We start from the raw sequence: 20,852 nt of genomic DNA on the forward strand, positions 1-20,852 counted from the left end.
AAAAGAGTTCATTTTTTCTTACCCTTGACAGCTTATTTTGTTTTGCCCTCTCATGAGAAAGAGGGAGGAAGGGTATCTAATAATTTTAATGAACATTTTACCACCTCCTATTCTTTTCCTGTTTTCACTGTCTGTCTCCTCCAACTAGAATAAACATCCAATGAAGGCAAAGACTATGTTTTGTTTACCACTAAATCTTCAGGGACTAGATTGGGAACTCAACAAATATTTGTTGTATGAATGAATCAACAACAGTAAGGCTGAGTTTATTTTCATATATTTATTCCCCATTTGCTTTTCCTCTTCTGTGAATTACTGTTTATAATTGTAGGCAAAATAATAGCCCCTGGCTCACAAAAATGTCCATGTTCTACCCCTTGGAACCTTTGTTACCTTCCTTAACAAAAAGAGAGAGAATCCTGGATTACCTGGGTGGGTCCAATCTAATCACCAATAGGTCTTTAGAAGTAGAGAAACTTTCCCTGTCCTGAGCAGAGGAAGATGTGATTAGGGAAGAATGGTTACAGAAATGCAACATTGCTGACTATGAAGAGGGAGAAGGGGTCACAGGTCAAGGAATGCAAGCAGCCTCTAGAAGCCAGGAAGGCAAGGAAATGTCTTCTCCCCTGGAGTCCCAATAAAGGAAGGCCGCCATCCCAATACCTTGACTGTAGCCCAGTGACACCCATGTTGGGCTTCTGACCTACAGAACTGATATAATAAATGTGTTGTTTTAAGCTCTAAATTCATGACAATCTGCTACAGTAGCAATAGGAAACTATTATAATAGAAAAGTAATACAATAACCTTTCCTGGTGCTCCTTTAGACTATTTGGCTTTTACTATGAATTTGTAGGAATCAAAGTGTCTTGGATCTTAAACCCTTCGTCAGATCTGCTAGAAATATTTTCTCTCAGTCTAATATTGATCTTTTGACTGTTTTCTGTATCATTTGCCATATCAAAAATTTTAATTCTATATAATTAAATTAATTTTTAAAAATCTTCTGGGTTTTCTGCCTGGATTAAGAGGGTCCTGACCTCTTGCAACTCAAGGTACATACATATTCTCCTAAATTTTCTTCTAACTTAAAAAATTTTTTTTCAGTTTTCTATGTATATTTTTAATCCACTTAGGATTTTATTTTTAATACAGTATGAGACAGGAATCTAATCAAATGACTTTCCAGGTAGGCAATCAATTACATCAACAAAATATATTAAATAAATATATTCTGAACTAAAATAGGAGTGAGAATTTGGATAAGATGCCCTCAAAGTTCTTGTTTATACTTAAAATTCTATGATAACCATTAAAAAGTTACTTGCAGATTGCCTTTGGGGGAGGTGATTTGTGATGCTGTCTACAGCTCACCTGCGCAATAAAATCTGTTTACTCCATCTTTTGTTCCTAGGGACTGTTTTAATTTTTAATTCAAATACATTGTTATCCTTTAGTTAAAGGACACGGGAGTATGTTTTAGGTCATTTTAAACTAGCCTCACTAGGGCTTCCCTGGTGGCTCAGATGGTAAAGAATCTTCCCGCAGTATAAGAGACCTGGGTTCATTCCCTGGGTTGGAAAGATACCCTGGAGAAGGAAAGGAATGGCAACCTACCCTAGTATTCTTCCCCAGAGAATTCCATGGACAGAGAAGCCTGGCGGGGACAGTACATGGGGTAGCAGAGTCAGACAAGACTGAAACATACACATACACACACACACACTGCTTTTTTATTTCTATTAATTTGAAAACAAAGTCGAATTAGGGACTATAGCTTTACTTGTTGCCAATTTTAATATAAGCAGGATACCTGGTGATTCTTCATTTCTTCTTCTCTCCTTTGCTGAAGTTGCTTTAATTGCACTTGGAGCTGATTCTCCACTTGCCTCTGCTTGTCCAAGACCTCCTGGTAACGCTCCTTCAACAGGGTTCTCTCTGTCATCATTTTATCCTATGGGTAACAACAGAAAAGCAGTTGAATTCCTCAATTTAACTGCAAGAAACATTCACCGTAGGCTTGTTCAAGGCATGAAGCAGAGCTCTTAGGCTGCAGGGTCCAACACTGGAGCTACTAGCCATGCGGTCTGTTAAGTAAATTTAAAGTAATTAGAATAAGAAAATGTAAACATCCGGTTCTTCAGTCACCTTGCCACACTCCTAGCGGTTCTTCAGTCACCTTGCCACACTCCTAGCGCTCGAGTAGTGGCTACTATACTAGACAGCACACACAGAGAACACTTCCATCGTGAAAGGAAATTCTGCTGTACAACACTGCACTAAGATGTGGGTGGCAACCATGGCCTATGAGCCAAATCCAGCCATTGTCTGATTTTATAAGTAAACGTTTTCCAGGAACGTAGCCATACCCGACGGTTTACTGGCTGTTTTCACACTACAACAGCAGAGGGGAGCAGTTACAAAAGAGTCCAGCTCGCCTAGAAAGCCTAAGAGCTCTACTAACTGATTCTTATATAAACTATTTCTCTGCTCTAGGGTATAAGAGAAATAAGGTATTTTATCATCTATTAAGAAGAAGAAGAATGAGCAAAAACAAAGAACAGATCATTTACTCAAAATGCATCCAGAAATTGGATTCCTTACTGGTCATCAGCACTAAAAACTGACAAACCCACCAGTGCTCTGGGGGACCTGCGATTCAGATCGGGCAAATTGGCAAGTTCTCACATAAAGTAGGAGCAGGAGTAAGCTTTTAAGGGCCACAGTTCAGCTCTGCCTCCCTGACATTAGTAAATCAAGAAAAGTAATGGTTAGCTTTCAAAGGAACGCTAAAACTTAGAGGGTCAATTTAAACACATTTGGTACAAGGTAGCCCATGTATTCTTGCCTGGAAAATCCCATGGGTGGAGGAGCCTGGTAGGCTGCAGTCCATGGGGTCGCTAAGAGTCGGACACGACTGAAGCGACTTAGCAGCAGCAGCAGCCCATGTAAAACTTAGAGCATTAAACTGAATTCATTCACTAGACGATAACTATTTTCAAAGAAAAGAAAGGTTTTAGAAGTGAATGGGGAAAAAAAGAAAAAGAAGTGAATGGGGGGAAACTTATCACCCTATGACAAAAAACAAAACAAATCAGAAGCTCTCAAGATGGGACTTTAGCTTTGGGATAAGCTAGCCCTTAGTCCAGGTACTGAAATGTGACTAAGGCTCCCTAAACAGATGACTCCTTAGCATCATAACTTTAAAGGTTTTCTGAACCTGAGGCCTATGGATAGGTGTGTACAAAATTTTTTGAGAGGAGAATTCAAAGTTTTCAAAAGATTCTGAAAGATCTTAACCCAAGAAAAGGTTGAAAAAAAAATGTTAAGAACCAACTGATGAAACTAGTAAATACGAGCACTCTTTTCTTTTCTTCTCTCTTTACTTTCTTATAGAAACTTTTTTGTCCATAATGCATCTTTATATATAACACAGGATAGGCAAAAAAGAACAGAAAGAAGTTTCAAGGACATACTATTAGTATGTGCAAATTGATGACTTAGAGGTGTAGAGAAACTACTTGATCCAGTTCTTCTCCAAGCCAAAGGGTTACACACTGCTGCTTTGTTTCACTGGTGGCTAATTGGTTCTGAGAGCCCAGAGGCCCAATTTGAAATGCAGGCAGTGGGCAATTACTGCAAGTGCATGAAAAGGGTAGCAAATAAAACAAGAGCAAAGTTCCTGCATCGCCATCCAGCTTAATACCTGACTAGTTTCACTGCCTTTTATAAAGCATCTGGCCCACATCACCATGTATAAAAACACAGCCAAAGAGACCACAACCCTGGGCCTCTTTCAGTCCAATGGCTTGCCAGTCTCTACCCGTTTCAGACTGATGTAAAGCTTATCTGCAACTTCTTAAGTTGGCCTCTTCAATTGCTATACAGTCGGGATATCCCAACTCCACCTTACTACTGTGGGGGCCAAATAAATACAACATGTGAAGTGCCTAGAGTAAGTGCTCAAGAAAAGACAACTTCTCCTCCTCCCCTTGGAGGTTCTCTTCTAGCCTCATTCTCAGCTTGCACATGGCCATCAGGTCTCTCATCTCTGGTCTCTTTTTACTTGCCTGTTATAAATAACTCCTGAGTTGCTCCTCTCTATTTAAAAGTTTTTATTGGCCTCATGTGGTTAACACACTCCAATAAGTGACTTTTTTCCATCTGCCCCTCAATTTCTTTGACTTGTGCCAAATATCTTCTTTATTTCCTCTTATATACTCTTTTCTCAATAGTACCTACTGTTCTAGAAAATTCAAAGACAAACAAACAACAAAATATTAACTGATTTTCCTCCTTATTTCCACTCAACTAACATATCTTATCCTAAAGACCTCTTCCTGAACCAAGGGTGCCTTTCTGCACATTATCCTTCCTTTTAAAAATAGTCGCTCAGATATTCCCACACATACAAGGTAGAGAAGTTTTTGCCACAAAATGCCAGGGACAGATCAAGGGGACCACTTTAACAAAAATAAATGTGAAGCTCTCTAAGTTTTAAAAACCAATTACCTAGGAATAAAAGAACAAGACACAACTAAACAATACATGAGAAAAAGACATGATGAAGTTTGAGTGCAAGCTCAACGGTGTGACGAGATGGCCAAAACAAACTGCTGTCAGCTTAAGAAATGGTGTCTCGAATGAGAGAGAGAACAAGGGTCCCATTGTGTTGTGGAGTAATTATACTGTCTGTGCATTAGCTCTCAGGATCACATTTTAAAAGAAACATTGAGAAGATGGAACCTGTCGAGGTGGAAAAGAAGTCAGGATGATGAAAAGCTGAAAAATATATGAAGAAAAGAAGAATATTAAAAACATCTGGCGACATTTCACCTGGAAAGGTTCAAACCTGAGAGGTAAGAGGCAAAGGCATTAAAAAAAAAAAAAAAAAAAAAAAAACACTTTGACTATATTGGGGGCTAACAAGTAAAACATTTTAGATTTACTCTATGTAGCTCAGGAGAGAACTATAACAAGAAGCTTTAGTGGTTCTGTTCTCATCCCATAATAAGATCTAACAGTAAGAGCTATTTTCTAAATGTAGTATGTTGCTTTGTGAGTAGTAAGCGTCCCATCTCTGGAAGTAATCAAGCAGAAGTTAGCTGATCATCTGTCAGGGATTTTATAAAGGAGATTCCTGCACCTTTTCCAATTGGGATGATGTGACTCTAGATCTTCCGCGTTAACAGTTTCATATACCAACAATGACAGTTTAACTACTCACCAGATTCTTTTCAATATCCTGATCTGTGTTTACCTCTGAATCAGTCGTCTTAAAGTCAGTCTATAAAGAAAGAAACAATTACATTCAGAACTGTTCAGAGACATTTTAAAAGGCAGAATTATATAGCCCTTTCACTGAGAAATCTGTCACAAGTAACAGAGAAATTAACTTTTTGTTCTTTCTCCTTATCAGCTTCACAGCAAAAGAACTATAGTTCTGGCAAATGCCCTCTGACATCCATGCTGCATTAAGCACTTATCCCACAAAATAACCTGAACGAGACCCAACAACTGATGCAGAGACAACCCCAAGGCTGAAACAAGAATTTTGGCCCCCCTACAACTTATTGTGCCCATTCTTCTTTCTATGATAAAGCATATCAGTCACTAGAAGGCAGGAGACACTGTACTTCTTAAGATGTAGGTCAGAGAATTGACAAGGATTCCTCCTGCAAGTGCGAAGATGGGAAATAAGAATGCTAATGACCTATGCTCATCAGTTACTCAGTGCAAGCGATTGTATGTAGGTCATGAAGTTCCTAGTCGCCATGATAGATACTGGCTGTTACTTATGGAACATCAGTAACAACAGAATGAAGTTATCACAGAGCACCATATGAGAGTAGTATGAGAGTTGCCAGTAAAAAAAGAGAGAGAGAGAGACAGAGCAGTTCTCCACCAACTAGGAAGAATTATCTCCTGCCCTCCAAAAAAAAAAAAAAAATTAAATTAAAAGCCCGAATTCCATGTTAGTAGTAGAAACTTGATACTTGACCTGGACAGCAATGTTCTGAGAAAGCTTCAGGGAAGAGCTATCCTGATCATCATCCTGATCCACTCTGACTCCTTCAACCCCATTTGCTGGAGGCACCACAGGTGGGAACTCCAAGCCTGGGTCCCTGCTCCCTTCCTTTAGGATGGAGGCTTGTGGGGCCTTCTCTTCAGGACAATTCCCGGAGGCAAGCTGCTTTGTATGGCACCCTGCCTTAAGAGACCGAGTGGCGGGGTGGAGGCTCTCCTGGAGGCACGTGTCCCCCTCCTCTCCTGCCGTGCTGGCCACGTCCTTCAGATCAGACTGGGACCCACCGCCAGACAGACCAAGGGCCGTGGCTATCAAGTTTTCTCCTAAAACCGCCCGGTGCGCTGCTGAAGTGTCACCTGCTGATGAGCCAGGATTCTGCTCTGGGTGTTCCAAATGGGCATTTCTGTTATTCTCCTTGGTTATCGTTTGGTTACTTACACTCGACAGAGGCGAGTTCTTATGCTTCTGTGCAGGGTCTTTGGGGCTATGAAAACAGAAGATAAAGTTTCACTCTTCATCCAATCTTAAAGAGGCTGAAACATATAATACTTTTAATACAATCACTAGAAGAACAAGACTGGCCTATACAAGCCCCTCCAAATTATCAGGATGAAAAGGAACTTAGCTTCCATTCAGTAATTTTGATCACACACACACAGAGTATAGCACAGTGGTGAAGAATCTGGGTTCCGGAGACAGTCCACAATAAATATCACACATGAATGACTCTGGGGACCCAGAAATTGGGGGGTGTCAAATTTAATAATTTGGGGGAATGCAAATGAAATAGCCTACTGTTAGACTATTTCATTTAAGTACATGTACTACTTTTGTTACACATAATATTTTTAATAAATAAAATATTAATTTGGAAACTGTTTTTATTCCACTCTCGTTTCACAAAAATAATTCACACTCAAATTCCCTAGACAGATCTTTGACCAGAACCACTTTTTAGGTTCTTCAACCACTTTCTAGAGCACAGCATCACTACTTCATGTTGCCTGAAGTACAGACAATTTTGAATCCAAAATTGAAGCTGCCAGTAGAAATTTTATCCCAGATGACACATGTATAACACTGGAAAAACTGTTTTTATCATTTGCCACAACCATTAACATACTGCTTTTAAGAGAGATCTTCAAAATCTATTTATAAGGATATCCAACATTCACAACTCTTTCACCCAATAATAATGACTATATATGCATTAAATTCTTTTGCCATTAGAAAAATTAAAACTGATTCTGTCCGCCGATACCCTTAAGGACTCCAAACCAGCACTGACTGAGGCTTTAGGTCATTATGCCTTTCTTTCCTCAAGTACCTACTGTTCTAGAAAATTCAAAAACAAACAAACACAACAACAAAATAGTACCTACTGTTCAAAATAAAACAACAGAGAACATCTTGTAAAATGAAAATCTTTATAAATGCTCTTTGCTGACTCCTCGCTGGGATCAAGCGGGCTACGGGGACACAAATTATAAATTTGGACAGACACAGTAACTAGGCGTGAATCCTGACTGCTATTTACTAGTGGTTTAACTCTGGGCAAGTTATTTAACTCCATTTGTAAAACAGAAATAATATTACCTACCTAATAGGGATTATTGTGAGGATTACATGAGATAAAGCATCTGAAGTGTTTAGTTCTGGCATACAGTAAACACTCAATAAACCTTGGCTGCTATTATTATTACTAGTAGTATGTGCCTGTTTGTTTGTTTTTTTTAAGCTGCACCATGCAGCATGTGGGACCAGGGATTGAAACCATGCCCCCTGCATTGGAAGGGCAGAGTCTTATTAACCACTGGACCACCAGTGAAGTGCACTATTTATAAAATGAAGATGCGAGTTCATGGTGAGGTTTTACTTAACTCCTGTCCCCATTACCCACTAACAAACTGCTCTTCTTCATTTAAATAGCTATTTATTAAGTACACTGGAGTCAGACAAGCTTGAGTTTAAATCCTGACTCCAACACAGCATGGTAACCTTGGGCAAGTTATTAACGTCTCTCTGTCTTAGTTTTCTCACCTGTTAATGGGAATAATAGTATTAGCACCTACCTCCTGGGATTGTTAGGAGAATTAAATGTATTAACACATGCAGAGCTGCCAGGACACTGTTATCTATTGCATTAGGTCCTATGTACTCTACAAAAGTGTTGAAGTAGCCAACCTAGTACAACATTATACATAACAATGGTTTAATCACTATAAAATGCAAGGCTGGTTAATCATCATTCCAGTCTTCAAAGAGTTTAGATGGAAGGCAAACTACACACATGAAGTAGTAAGTCATACTAACAAAGCTATCTATTTATCTATAGATACAAATGTAGATCCATGTACATATACATATACAAAGCATACATATATACTAAGTGTGTGTGTGTATATATATATATATATACACACACAATATACAGGTACAATATATAAACATATAGTTAAATAAACAGTCCATGTAGGAGAAGTTGGGAAATATTTGCATTTTCAAATAAGTTTGACCAGCTGTATTCTAATCTATTTACTCAACAAACAATTAGCATGCCTGCTGAGTGTCGGATACTGTGAGGGGTACCAAATATACAAATATAGATCCGACAGTCCCTACTTTTAAAAAAGCTTCATCGAGGGCAATGCCTCTAGAGCCAAAAAGGGGAAAGACCAACTACACTTCTGTAAGAAGCCCATCTCCAAAGCCCCTCACCCAAACAAAATCTACCCGGTCAGGGGTCCACACGTTACCTTAGACCATCTGGGGGACCTTCGTCTGGTTTGGAAGCACAGACACTAGAAGAGGATTCCGGAGGATTGGGAGCAGTGGCCACCACACCAGCTACCTCAGATGCTGCCATCGTGCTCTGCACATTCAGAAACAAATTACAGCTACAAGTTCCAAGACTTCAAAACAAATGTATCTTTCCCCATCAGAATGTCCATACAGCAGAATCATATCAGGAAAGAAACACAAAGAAAAAGCTGGGCTCCAGGAGAAAATACTTCAGAGTATTCCTCAATAGGATATAAAAAGAGCCATGGCATGCAATAGGCCCCAAGGGACATCAATCCTCAAACATCATTATATATATCATTACATATATTACACACACATATATATGTGTGTGTAAACAACACTATATAAGCCTGTGAAAAGCTTTTTCAGTTTAGGAGAAATGCAGTCTCACAGACTGTGAAAATCCTCCAAATGATCCACATACCTACCTTGCTTAATATCATTTACAAAAGATGTGATTTGGGGCCTAATATCAATGGTATCGTATGTTTTAAAATCACGTTATGCCTGTCACATTAAAAGCATTCTCCATTAATATACGTTTTCTGGAAGTATTCTTGTGGGAGAGAAAAAATAGTATTTAATTGGGCAATCCAAGTATCTTTTACTCTGTGTTCCCCACAGATGGGAAAAGTTTGACAACCACTGACTGCGGAAAGTACACTCTTCAGAGTTACTGGAGGTGCAAAAGAGTATGAGAATCTCAGTTACTCCAGCATGAAAATGAGAAGCTGAAAAACAGTAATCCAAGTAAGGGAAGTGGGACAGGGGCCTTTTTTAGATCAAAAGGTCATCCTTTATGTTACAGGACAAATTCATGGCCTTCTATGGTGAAAAGATAAAAAAGAATATGGGAGGAGGGAGTGTAACATAAGGTTAGCTTAAATCTCGTTTTTATTTTAATAGCATCCCAGGTACATCCCTGACCCGCGAAGAAAGCATAGGGCAGGCATGGAGGCTGGCCTGTGTCAACACTTAAGTCCCAGGCTATCGTCCCCCTGTGCCTCAGTTTTCCCCATCATACGAGACTCCCAGGAGAAAAACGGGCCCCAGATCGCCATTACTGTTCTCACAGGTGCAAAACGTCCTGCCCCATCGGAGCCCGGGCCGGGAGTTCCCGGCGCCCGGTCAACAAAACCACAGATCACGGGTCCTACGTGTAACTCGGTGGCTGAGAGCCGCAGAGGGGAGGGGGACGGGGACATCTGGTAGGAGGCTGCGGCCGCGGCGGGGGGCGTTAGGTCGAAGAGGCCAAGTGGAGCCTCGCACCGCAACCCGGCGGCGATCAGACTGCGAAGCCGAGAGCGACGGGTCATCGGGGGAGATCCGGGGACGGTCGCGAAAGGGACAATGGGGGGAAGCGACGCCGAGTGGTCCTGGCCGCCCTCCACAGCGGGGCTGGCCCTGCCGGCCGATCCCTCCGGCCAGAGCCCCCTTCGCACCTTGCCCTCGGCCCCCCGGTCAGGCTGCCAACCTCCCGTCCCACTTCTAGGCCGGGACCCCCATGCCCGTCCCCGCGACTCCCTCCACACACACACCCCCGCCCCCCACCGCAGCCTCGACCCCCGCCCCTCGCGCCGCAGCCCCTCGCCCGCGCGCCCGCCCCGCACACACCTCCCGCGTCGCGCCCCCGGGAGCGAACGGGGGAGGGACGGGACGCACCTGAGCGGGCGGAGCGGGGGGGAGGGGGCGGCCGAACCTGGGGGGGAGGGGTCGAGCGCCGGCCCGCGCGCGCGACACCTCCCACTTCCGGCGGCACGAGCGGCGGGGGGCGAGGCTCGGCCCCGGAGAGGAGAGGCGGCGGTAGCACCGGCGCCGCCGCAGATGGCGCCCCCTGGCGGCCGGAGTCGGCGCGGTCGGGGCCGAGGGTGGGGGACCGGGGGACACGGACTTGGCGGAAACCGTCCCTCGCGCTAAGATGCTAGTGGATTCCGCCCGGGCGCAGGGACTTGAGAGATGGCGACCGCGAGAAGGACTTGAGACCTGGCGGAGGGAGAACCCCTCTCTAGGAAGGTTATCAGGCAAGAGTCAGGGTCATGGCTGTCAGAGAGAGAAGAGGAACAAGTGTTGTTTTAAAGGTCTCAACCGAGATGCCTTGTCCAGAGGACGCCATGAGGGAGAGGACCGGCCTTATGGAGAAGGTAGCTTCTGCAGGTGCCCCGAGGACGCGGGGCGGTGGGCCAGCCGCCGCACACGCTGCTTCCTCAGCGGAGGACGCCCGGAGGAGCCGCCCCGCCCCCCGCGCCCCCACAATGTCGCCGGCGGCTCCTGGCCGCTCACTCGGCCCGGCCGGGGGCCCGCCGCTGATTGGCTGCGCCGCCGGGCGGAAGTGATGCTGCTGTCACCGGCTTCTCGGGCTCCCGCGGAGCCGCGAGTTTCCGCAGGCGGGCGGCGGCGGCGGCGGCGGCCGGGCCGGTGAGTTGGGAACTCGGTGGGGGCGGGGCATTGGAGGTCCGGGTGCTCTAGAACTGGGGGTGGGGGCGGCTGCAGCCGCTGTCTGAGGATGAGCGAGCTGCCCAGAGGGTGCCTTCATTCCCCGCGTGCGCGAGCCCAGGGAGAAGGGGCCACGGCGTCCAGGATTCCAAGATCGTGCGGGTCCTCTGAGGAGAAGGAGGCCCTTTGCACCGGGCATTGGAGGCCAGCGGTCGATGAAACTGACCTCTGGCAGGCAGCCTGATTTCTAGGAACAGGTTGTAGAGGTTGCGAGGTTCCGAAGAGAAGGAGGAGGAAGACAGCCTCTTGGGAACAGGAATCTTGGACTCGGGCTGCCCTCCTTGGCACCTAAGAGCTGTAGAGACACGCCTAGTTAGTTGGGGCGAAGTTGAGATCTGCTTTCAGATGATAGCTAAGGTTCCTTTCCCAAAAGCCGAGGGTGGAGGTGAGCTGCGGGGTCAAGTCCTGCCCTGCCAGAAGGACTGGAGGATGTGGTGGTCAGGTTTCTCCTGTCTTCCTGAAATCTGTGGGCTCCTCTGAGACGGAAGGAGCCTTGCCCAGCTGGGTCGCTATCAACTTACCTCACAAGAATTTTCTTTTGCTTCAGTAAGGCCTGCAGACAGGGAAGGACACCTGAGTGTCTTGGGACAGTGTAGGGTGCCGTCGGGCAGGGAGGTATTTTCCTGGGAACCTAAGAGAGAAGGAGATATGTGGATCTGGGGAAGGAAATGTTAGGTGGCGGAGGTTCCCTTCTCCCTTTCCAAAGAGACTTGTGTACAATACCCATATTTTCAGACTGATCCACTTGGGTACGTGTGCGGGTCCTAAGCCCTGCCTCAAGGTGACCCCCTGCCCCCCAGCCCACTAGAGAGCAGATGCTTCTGAAGGAGCTCAGCCACCAGTAGGGACACACTTGTCCCACGGCCCAGTCACCTGTCCCTGTCCCCACATTTGCCCACTAATTTGGCCCTTCTGTCAAGCCACGGGTGGCAGTCCCAGGTTTAGAAAACTTCACAGACAACTTGCTGAGCTAGCGACTAAGGGAAGCCCTGCAGTGGTGCTTTCCAGTCCCCACCCCACCCACTTGCCTCTTATTCCTGTTCAGTTTTGTTTGCATTCTGAGCTTTTCCCCATTTCCCCCCCCCCCCCCCCCCCCGCCTCCTCCTACTCTTATTTCCCCTGGCGTCCTTCACAGGTACACAAATCAGGAAGTGAGCTACTACCCAGACTTCTAAAGAAGCAGTCCTACCTACTTTTTTGTTCTTTTTTTAAAAAAAAAATTTAGTTATCTATTATTTATTTTGGCTGCACGGGGTCTTAGCTGTGGCATGCCGGATCTTTAGTTGCTGCTCGTGGAATCAGTTCCCTGACCAGGGATCGAACCCAGGCCCTCTGCATTGGGAGCACAGAGTCTTAGCCAGTGGACCAGGAGGGAAGTCCCTTATCTACTTTTTCAAGAGAAGTTTTGAGTAAGAGTTCAAGCCCTCCTCTCAGCATCTAGGAAAAAAAAGAAGAGGATGGCCTGATGGGATGAGAAGTAGGGTTTTTGGGTTTTGTACCCATCTGGCCTTACTATACCACTTTTGTTCCAGTCTGTGACCTATTTGAGATTCCCGCAAGTGATCATTAGCAGTTTCTTTGGTCACAGATCCCAGGGTTCCTGGCTAGCCTCTGCTTGCTCCACTGGGTTTGGGAGGACACCATTTCTTGTTTTCTTGGGGTGTACAGGTCTGCGGTCTGTGCTGGGAGTCACCGCTACTCACAGCAGAAGGAATGCCTTTTCTCCATTTGCACAAAATGAGCGTGAGGTGGTTAACCAGACCAGGAGCTCAGCCTCACTCTGAGTCCAGGTGGGAATGGGGCCCCACTGTGGGAAGTTAGCCCTCAAGACCACGGATGGGTCTGAGAAGTCACCTGGGGGAAGATTTCTGTCCCCTCTGAAGAAGGGAGGAGGGTCTCTTCTAAAGAACAATCATGGAGCTGCCAGGAATTGGCAGGAGCGATAGGACTTCTGAGCTCAAGATGGCAACAGTGGGGAAGAGCAGTGTGGTACCTGTTAGCACCTGGACCTCCTGCTTGATTGTCTCGTGACAATCATGCCATTGAGGGACCCACTAGGCTTACTTCTGGCCCCCCACTCCCCCCAGGGGCTTATCCCTGTTGGTCAGAGATCAATGTGAATTAAAAGAGAAGATCACACGTTTAATGATTTAAAAGGCATGGGTTAGGAGTCTCCGGGTATGGTACCTTGGTGCTCGGTCGCCTCCTGAGAGTCCTGCTGTTATCAGCTGTCTTACCTCTGATGTCCTTCTCTTTGTCCGCAGCCTACTGCTCTGATGCCGAAAGGGAGGCAGAAAGTGCCACACTCAGATGCCCCCCTGGGCCTGCCCACGGGCCTCTGGCTGGAGTTAGCTGGGCTCTTCCTACTGCTTCCCTGGGTTATGGGCCTGGTGGGGGCAGGTGGGCCCGGGGCCCAGGGCCCCAGGGGGCTAAGCTGGGCAGTGCGTCTGGATGGTCCGGAAGGCGAGGGAGCAGAGGAGTTGCTGGAACGGTGGGCAGATGCTCTGGCCCAGGCGACGGGGCTGATGAACGCAGGGCGCATCGGGGAGCTCCAGGGGCACTACCTCTTGGTCCAGCCAGCGGGGCATCGCCAGGCCCGGCAGGTCAAGGCCGTCCGGCAGCAGGTGGAGGCCGTGCTGGCCAGGCACGAAGCTGTGCGCTGGCACTCAGAACAGAGGCTGCTCAAGCGGACCAAGCGTGGTGTCCACTTCAATGACCCCAAGTACCCGCAGCAGTGGCACCTGGTGAGTCCAGCCCTGCCGCTTCCAGCTTCAGACAGCCAGGGCAGGGGTACCCGGTGCTTGTGGGCATTTGTCTGTGTTAACTCTTCAGGGGCCTCCCATCCTTTGCTTGAGAAGACGTTTCCGTGGGCTTTGATGATAGGCTTCATCCTTGGGCTCCACGTGCCCTGTGCTCACTCCCAGAGAGCCAGAGGACTGCAGTGCCCAGCGCGGGTGCTGGGGCCAGGCCGCCTGGGCTGCCTGCCACTGACTAGCCTGTGCCTTTGGGTGCACTGTTTAACCTCTCTGTTAATGGAGAGGGCAATGGTTATAGTTAAGTGAACTAATGTAGGTGTGCTGGACACATGGGAAACACTTTACAAGAGTTAGCTAGTGACATTATATTATACAATGTGAATATAATGTATATCATGCCTGTGCAGGGATTAGCTAGTAATGTTATATTATACAATGTTATTATAATGTATGTCATGCATGCAGTGGATACTAAGTCGCTTCACTCACATCCTACTCTGTGACCCCATGGACTGTAGCCACCAGGCTCCTCTGTCCATGGGATTCTGCAGGCAAGAATACTGGAGTGGGTTGCCATGCCCTCCTCCAGGGGATTTTCCCAACCTAGGGATTGAACCTGTGTCTCTTATGTCTGCTGCATTAGCAGGCAGGTTCTTTACCACTAATGCCACCTGGGAAGTCCCAATGTATATCATACGGCATATTAATACCCAGCCCTTAACCCTAGTCACTGTTTCACCCTTGTTGCCCATGAGTGATGCCAAGCTTTACTGGACACCTGGGCTGTGGCAGAGCTCTCACAGGTTCCCTCCTTGGCTCCGTCCCCACCTACCCCTGTTTGTCCACCCCTCTCTCTGGCCCCCTGACAGGCCAAGAGCGCGAAGGGGCTGCTCGCTATACTTGTCTTCCTATGGGCTGTGCTGTGCATCACTGGACTCCCAAGGCTCAGAGAGCAGTTCCTGACCCCGTCTCTCCCCCAGAATAACCGGCGGAGCCCCGGCAGGGACATCAATGTGACGGGTGTCTGGGAGCGCAATGTCACCGGACGCGGGGTGACCGTGGTGGTCGTGGACGACGGCGTGGAGCACACCATCCAGGACATCGCCCCCAACTACGTGAGTGGCCCTGGAGTCAGTCCCGCCCCCTGGCCTTACCTGATTCTTGATGTTGCCTCAGGCCTGTTCCCTTTCCCAGTGACCTCTCACTGGGCCAGAGAGAAGGACCTGGGAGGTAGGATGCTGCTCTTCATCTGCTCCTCTCCCCCAGGCAGCCTTGTGCCTGGCAGCTAGATCACAGGCTCCAGCTCAGCAGAGAGATACTTCCTGGATCCTGCTGCCACTCCCTGCCCTGGGAAGTAAGGAGTAGCCCTAGGCAAATTCCCTTTCCACTCAAGTCCCAGTGCCTCCCCCTCTGTAAAGCCTGCCCTTTAAGTAGCCGGAAGCCTCTTTTATCCCAGGCTTACCCTGGAAGCAGCTCCTGGGCATATTTCTATAATATTGGCCAAGAGAGAAGTTTGCCTAGAGCTATAGCACTTCTGTTGCTACAGAGCCTGCCTGCCAATGCAGGAGGCCCAACAGACTCAAGTTCAGTCCCCGGGTCAGGAAGATCCCCTGGAGAAGGAAGTGGCAAACTCCTCCAGTATTCTCGCCTGGAGAATCCCATGGACAGAGGAACCTGGCAGGCCACAGTCCATGGGGTCGCAAAGAGTTGGGCACGACTGAAGCAACTTGGCACAGCACAGCACAGCATGCAGCACTTCTCAGCTTTGCCCTAGGTGTCCTGTCCTTATGCCGCCTGTGTGGCTGGCAGAGATGGGCCCGCAGTGTTGGCTCAGAGCCCCAAACCCCCAATTCTCTCTCCCTGAGCTCCAAGAGCTGACCGGTTGGAACCAGTGAGTGACCGCATCTACCCCCCTCCTCCCCTGCCATGTTTCAGAGCCCTGAGGGCAGCTATGACCTCAACTCTAATGACCCTGACCCCATGCCCCACCCGGACTTGGAGAATGGCAACCACCACGGCACACGGTGCGCGGGCGAGATTGCTGCCGTGCCCAACAACAGCTTCTGTGCGGTGGGAGTAGCATTCGGGAGCCGCATAGCAGGTACCTCCAGTCCAGCCTCGGTACACCCCCCGCCCCCTGCTGTGACTGCTGTCTTCATCCTCTGTCCCTCCTCCTTGAATTCCAACACGACTTTATTTCCCCTTCAACACACAGCAGAAAGCAAAGGGTACACTTATAAATAGGTGTCTGCAGGACAGATTGGCTCATTGATTTTTTCTCAGTGCTTTGGTGTTTCTAACATGTTTTTAGCAGCAAACCCCACTTCAAAAAGGGCTTCCCCGGTGGCTCAGTGGTAAAGAATTCGCTTGTCAATCAATGTAAGAGACACAAGAGATGTGGGTTTAATCCCTGGATCAGGAAGATCCCCTGGAGTAGAAAATGGCAACCCACTCCAGTATTTTTGCCTAGAAAATTCCATGGACAGAGGACCCTGGCATGGTCCGTGGGGTCACAAAGAGTCGGACACGACTGAGCACGCACGACTATATAAAACAGCTAAGAACGTGAAAATGAGGTGGATGAGAGATGGAGGCCCAGGGCCACCTGCTCAGACTCCGCTTCCCTTTTCCTGATCATAGTTATGCCCCATCAGTGCTCAGCTCATTGTAATGATAGCTCCTTTTACTTATCCATGATATTGTATTTTCATGGTTTACCAATGGCCTCCTCATCTCCCCTTCTTTTTTGATCCCGTGTGTCTGTGGAGGCCCCTCTCCCTTCTCCCAGCTCTCTAGCTCCCGCCCCTGCTGATGGTCACTGTCTGCTTCCCATCCTTTCAAGAGAGCTGAGTGGCCCTGGCCCATACTGGGGTGGTTCTATGGCTCCTCGGCCTCTCTGTCTTTGTCCTTCAAGGCAGAGGGTGAAGGGAATGGATGCAGAAGCCTTCCTGGTGATTTCTCATAAACGCTTGGAGCCTGCATTTACGAGGCTGGAACAGAGTGGCTGCATTCCTCCTATAGTCCAGCAGGGGTCAGCAGCCCTCTCTGTAAATGAGACTACAGACGGAGGGAGCCCAGGTCCCTTCTGAGAGCTCCACCAGGATGTGACCACCCCATCTTAGAAGGTGAGACTAGACGTCCATGGGAGGAGCAATGGGCTGAGAACCATCTGTTGAATACCATCTGTGTCAGGCATCGCTGCAGTGTTTTATGAGATAGAGGATGCATGAAAAAAGGGAACTTTGGATTCCCTACCTTTTAGCCTATGCCTCTGCCCACCAGACCCCAGGATCCGTCAAGTCTAAGATTTAGCATTACATTAGAAAATATTTCTGGCCAGGTACATGCACATGGTATAAAGGTTCAAAAGATCCAAGAGCGCTTAGAAAAGTAAGTCTCCACAGGGGGCCCCCACAAACCCGGCTCCCCATCGAGGAGACCAGCATATTGAGGAGCTGGTATGTCCTACACTGCCTAGGTATCCGGGTACTGGATGGACCCCTGACAGACAGCATGGAGGCTGTGGCGTTCAATAAACACTACCAGATCAACGACATCTACAGCTGCAGGTGAGGTGCAGCCAGGAGCAAGGTGAAGGGGCCAGAGGCGGGGGCAGCGGGCGAAGCCCCCACCAGAGAACAGCGGTGTGTGTGGGGGCTCTCCCATGGGGTACAACCTGTAAGTCCACTGCCCTCATTTCTCCAGACCCCCAGCTTCTGGGTTCTCCATCTTAAGCCCCAAGTCACCCCAGTGATCAGGTTGCCACACAAGGAGTATTCCATCCCACCTTGAGTTTATTTAATAAACTCGTAATGCTCTGGAAGAAATTTAGGATTCCCGTCTTACCACAACTGGGCTGAATACCCAGTGCAAAGCCCCTCTGCCCCCACCCAGGGACACACTGGCAGCTCCAGGTTGTGGATCTGGCAGGAAGGGGGTGGCTGATAAGCAGGAGCTGAGGTTGGGCTGCTGGCGCCGCATCGACGGCAGCCTGTTCTTCCCCAGCCAGTATCTCCTGTAGATACACAACGTCCACCACATGTAGAGAAAGGACAGAGAACTCCTAGACACCTTACACAGGTTGTCTACTTCCTTCGCAGGTGCTCTGCCATCAGGCCTAGAATTAGCTTCTTTGGTGGAGAAGGGGTAGCCTCTCATCCCTTTCCACCACTCTGTACTCCCTGGCGACCTGAAAAGGGGTTTTTAGGAGCAGGTTAGAGTAGTCCTGAACTCGGAAAGTTTCCAAGGACAAGAATGTTAGCACGTCCTTCTGTTTTCCATTTTGGAGTGAGGGCTGGACTCTTACGTCCTTTCATCACGCGAGTCCTGGGCTGGAGCCCTTGGGAGGAGGGGAAGCGTGGGGCAGAGGGATGGCCCGCCGAGGCTGGGCTGGGTGGGTAGCCACGGCCTGGCCCTGGCTCTTCCCACTGGGTGTCTCTCCACAGCTGGGGACCAGACGATGACGGGAAGACAGTGGATGGCCCCCACCAGCTGGGCAAGGTAGCTGGGAACCATGGAGACCTTGGGGACCAAGTTCACCCTCGTCATCCCATTCCTGGAACTGCTCCCGCCTGCCCCCAGACCTGCCTTGTAGCCCCGACCACTCCTTTGGGAACAGCACTCCTGCCCTGGGGTGAAGGGGTGAGGGGGACATTCTTAGAATGGAGCAGTGCTTTGCTCTGATTTTGTGCTCAGCTCCGCATTTCTGGCCCCACCTTCTCTGATAAGCAGAGCACATCCATCAAGCAGTTGTTCCACTAATAGCCCCCTTACCCTCTTAAGTCCATCTTTAAGTCTCTTTCTCCCTTGTCCAATGCCCTTGGGGTTTTTTGTTTTCCTTCTAGAAGGGGATAGGAGGGCAAGTGGCGTGGTAGGTGGGGTCTTCCTGTGAGTTCCTCAGCTGACCTGGGTGTTGTGCTCCTCAGGCTGCCTTGCAGCACGGGGTGATCGCTGGCCGCCAGGGCTTTGGGAGCATCTTTGTGGTGGCCAGTGGCAATGGGGGCCAGCACAACGACAACTGCAACTACGATGGCTACGCCAACTCCATCTACACCGTCACCATAGGTAGGGGGCCCAGTGGTCCCACAGCGCACGGGTGCTTACGCGCGTGTGTGTGTGTGTAAGAGAGAAAGAAAGAGAGACTCAGCAGTGAGGAGACTTGTATCTGGGGGGGTGTGTGTCACTTAGAGGTGACTGGACCATGTATCTCAGTGTGTGTGTGGTGTGTCACTCAGGGTGAAGAGACTGTGTATCCGGGTGGGTGTGTGTGTGTGTGTGTGTGTGACTGACTCAGGGGTAAAGGGACTGTATATCTGGGGGTGTGTGTGGGGGGGGGGGGTGAGAGGTGAGGGGACCATGTATTTCAGTGTGTGTGTATGTGTGTGTCAAGGGTGAAGGGACTGTATATCTGGGTATGTGTGAGGGTTGACGGGACCATGTATCTCAGTGAGTGTGTGGTATGTCACTCAGGGGTGAAGGGACTATATCTGGTTGTGTGTGTGTCACTCAGGGATAAAGGGACTGTATATCTGGGGGGAGTGTGTGTGTCAGAGGTGAAGGGACCATGTATCTCAGTGTGTGTCACTCAGGGGTGAAGGGACCGTGTATCTGGGTGTGTGTGTGTGTGTGTCAGGGGTGAGGGGACCATGTATCTCAGTGTGCATATGTGTCTGTCACTCAAGAGTAAAGGGACCATGTGTCTGGATGTGTGTGTGTGAGGGGACCAAGTATGTCAGTGTGTGTATGTGTGTGTCACTCAGGGGTGGGGGGACCATGTATCTGGATGTGTGTGTGTGTCACTCGAGCTGAAGGGACTGTGTGTATGTATGTCACTTAGGGGTGAAGGGACCATGTGTCTGGGTGCGTGTCACTCAGGGGTGAGGGGACCATGTATCTGGATGTGTGTGTGTGTCACTCGAGCTGAAGGGACTGTGTGTATGTGTGTCACTTAGGGGTGAAGGGACCATGTATCTGGGTGTGTGTTACTCAGGGGTGAAGGGACCGTGTATCTGGGTGTGTGTCACTCAGGGGTGAAGGGATCTTGTGTCTGGGTGTGTGTCACTCAGGGGTGAGGGGACCATGTATCTGGATGTGTGTGTGTGTGTGTCACTCGAGCTGAAGGGACTGTGTGTATGTGTGTCACTCAGGGGTGAAGGGACCATGTATCTGGGTGTGTGTTACTCAGGGGTGAAGGGACCGTGTGTCTGGGTGTGTGTTACTCAGGGTGAAGGGACCGTGTGTCTGGGTGTGTGTCACTCGGGTGAGGGGCTGTGTATCTGGGTGTGTGTCACTCAGGGGTGAAGGGACCGTGTGTCTGGGTGTGTGTCACTCAGGGTTGAGGAGCCGTCTATCTGGGTGTGTGTCACTCAGGGGTGAAGGGACCATATGTCTGGGTGTGTGTCACTCAGAGGTGAAGGGACCGTGTGTCTGGGTGTTTCTCACTCAGGGGTGAGGGGCTGTGTGTCTGGGTGTGTGTCACTCAGGGGTGAGGGGACCATGTGTCTGGGTGTGTGACACTAAGGGGTGAGGGGCCGTGTGTCTGGGTGTGTGTCACTCAGGGGTGAGGGGCCGTGTATCTGGGTGTGTGTCACTCAGGGGTGAGGGGCCGTGTATCTGGGTGTGACTCAGGGGTGAGGGGCCGTGTATTTGTGTGTCTGGGTGTGTGTCAGGGGTGAAGGGACCATGTCTGGGTGTGTGTTACTCAGGGTGAAGGGACCGTGTGTCTGGGTGCGTGTCACTCAGGGGTGAAGGGACCATGTGTCTGGGTGTGT

The 20,852-nt window shown here is 48.7% G+C and overlaps 2 protein-coding genes across 10 annotated transcripts in view; one reads left to right on the forward strand and one right to left on the reverse strand.

Annotated features, from left to right (window-relative positions):
- Positions 1–11,084, reverse strand: part of RNF214 (ring finger protein 214) — a 50,287-nt gene extending 39,203 nt beyond the window's left edge. Inside the window, exons 1-5 of one of the 4 annotated variants that reach the window (XM_044929716.2) lie at positions 10,920–11,084; positions 8,785–8,900; positions 6,002–6,512; positions 5,228–5,287; positions 1,814–1,954 (exon numbers count right to left, since the gene is read on the reverse strand). In XM_044929716.2, the coding sequence (XP_044785651.1) occupies positions 1,814–1,954; positions 5,228–5,287; positions 6,002–6,512; positions 8,785–8,900; positions 10,920–10,946 (855 nt within the window). In that variant the 5' untranslated portion in view covers positions 10,947–11,084. Of the gene's footprint in view, positions 1–1,813; positions 1,955–5,227; positions 5,288–6,001; positions 6,513–8,784; positions 8,901–10,447; positions 10,717–10,919 lie in introns of those variants that run through there. The other 3 variants (XM_025266839.3, XM_025266840.3, XM_025266841.3) reach the window with 3 other exon arrangements.
- A 28-nt stretch (positions 11,085–11,112) lies between these two features.
- The window catches only part of PCSK7 (proprotein convertase subtilisin/kexin type 7), a 28,415-nt gene continuing 18,675 nt past the window's right edge, over positions 11,113–20,852 (forward strand). For 5 of the 6 annotated variants that reach the window (XM_025266837.3, XM_006044727.4, XM_025266838.3 and 2 more), the window contains exons 1-8: positions 11,113–11,248; positions 12,995–13,116; positions 13,591–14,070; positions 15,063–15,197; positions 16,018–16,183; positions 17,561–17,651; positions 18,528–18,582; positions 19,008–19,146. In XM_025266837.3, coding sequence (XP_025122622.1) covers positions 13,603–14,070; positions 15,063–15,197; positions 16,018–16,183; positions 17,561–17,651; positions 18,528–18,582; positions 19,008–19,146 — 1,054 coding nt within the window. In that variant the 5' untranslated portion in view covers positions 11,113–11,248; positions 12,995–13,116; positions 13,591–13,602. The remainder of the gene's footprint in view (positions 11,249–12,994; positions 13,117–13,590; positions 14,071–15,062; positions 15,198–16,017; positions 16,184–17,560; positions 17,652–18,527; positions 18,583–19,007; positions 19,147–20,852) is intronic. The other variant, XM_044929715.2, reaches the window with a different exon arrangement.

Source organism: Bubalus bubalis, chromosome 16, assembly GCF_019923935.1.
Source record: "Bubalus bubalis isolate 160015118507 breed Murrah chromosome 16, NDDB_SH_1, whole genome shotgun sequence".
Taxonomy (NCBI): Eukaryota; Metazoa; Chordata; class Mammalia; order Artiodactyla; family Bovidae; genus Bubalus; species Bubalus bubalis.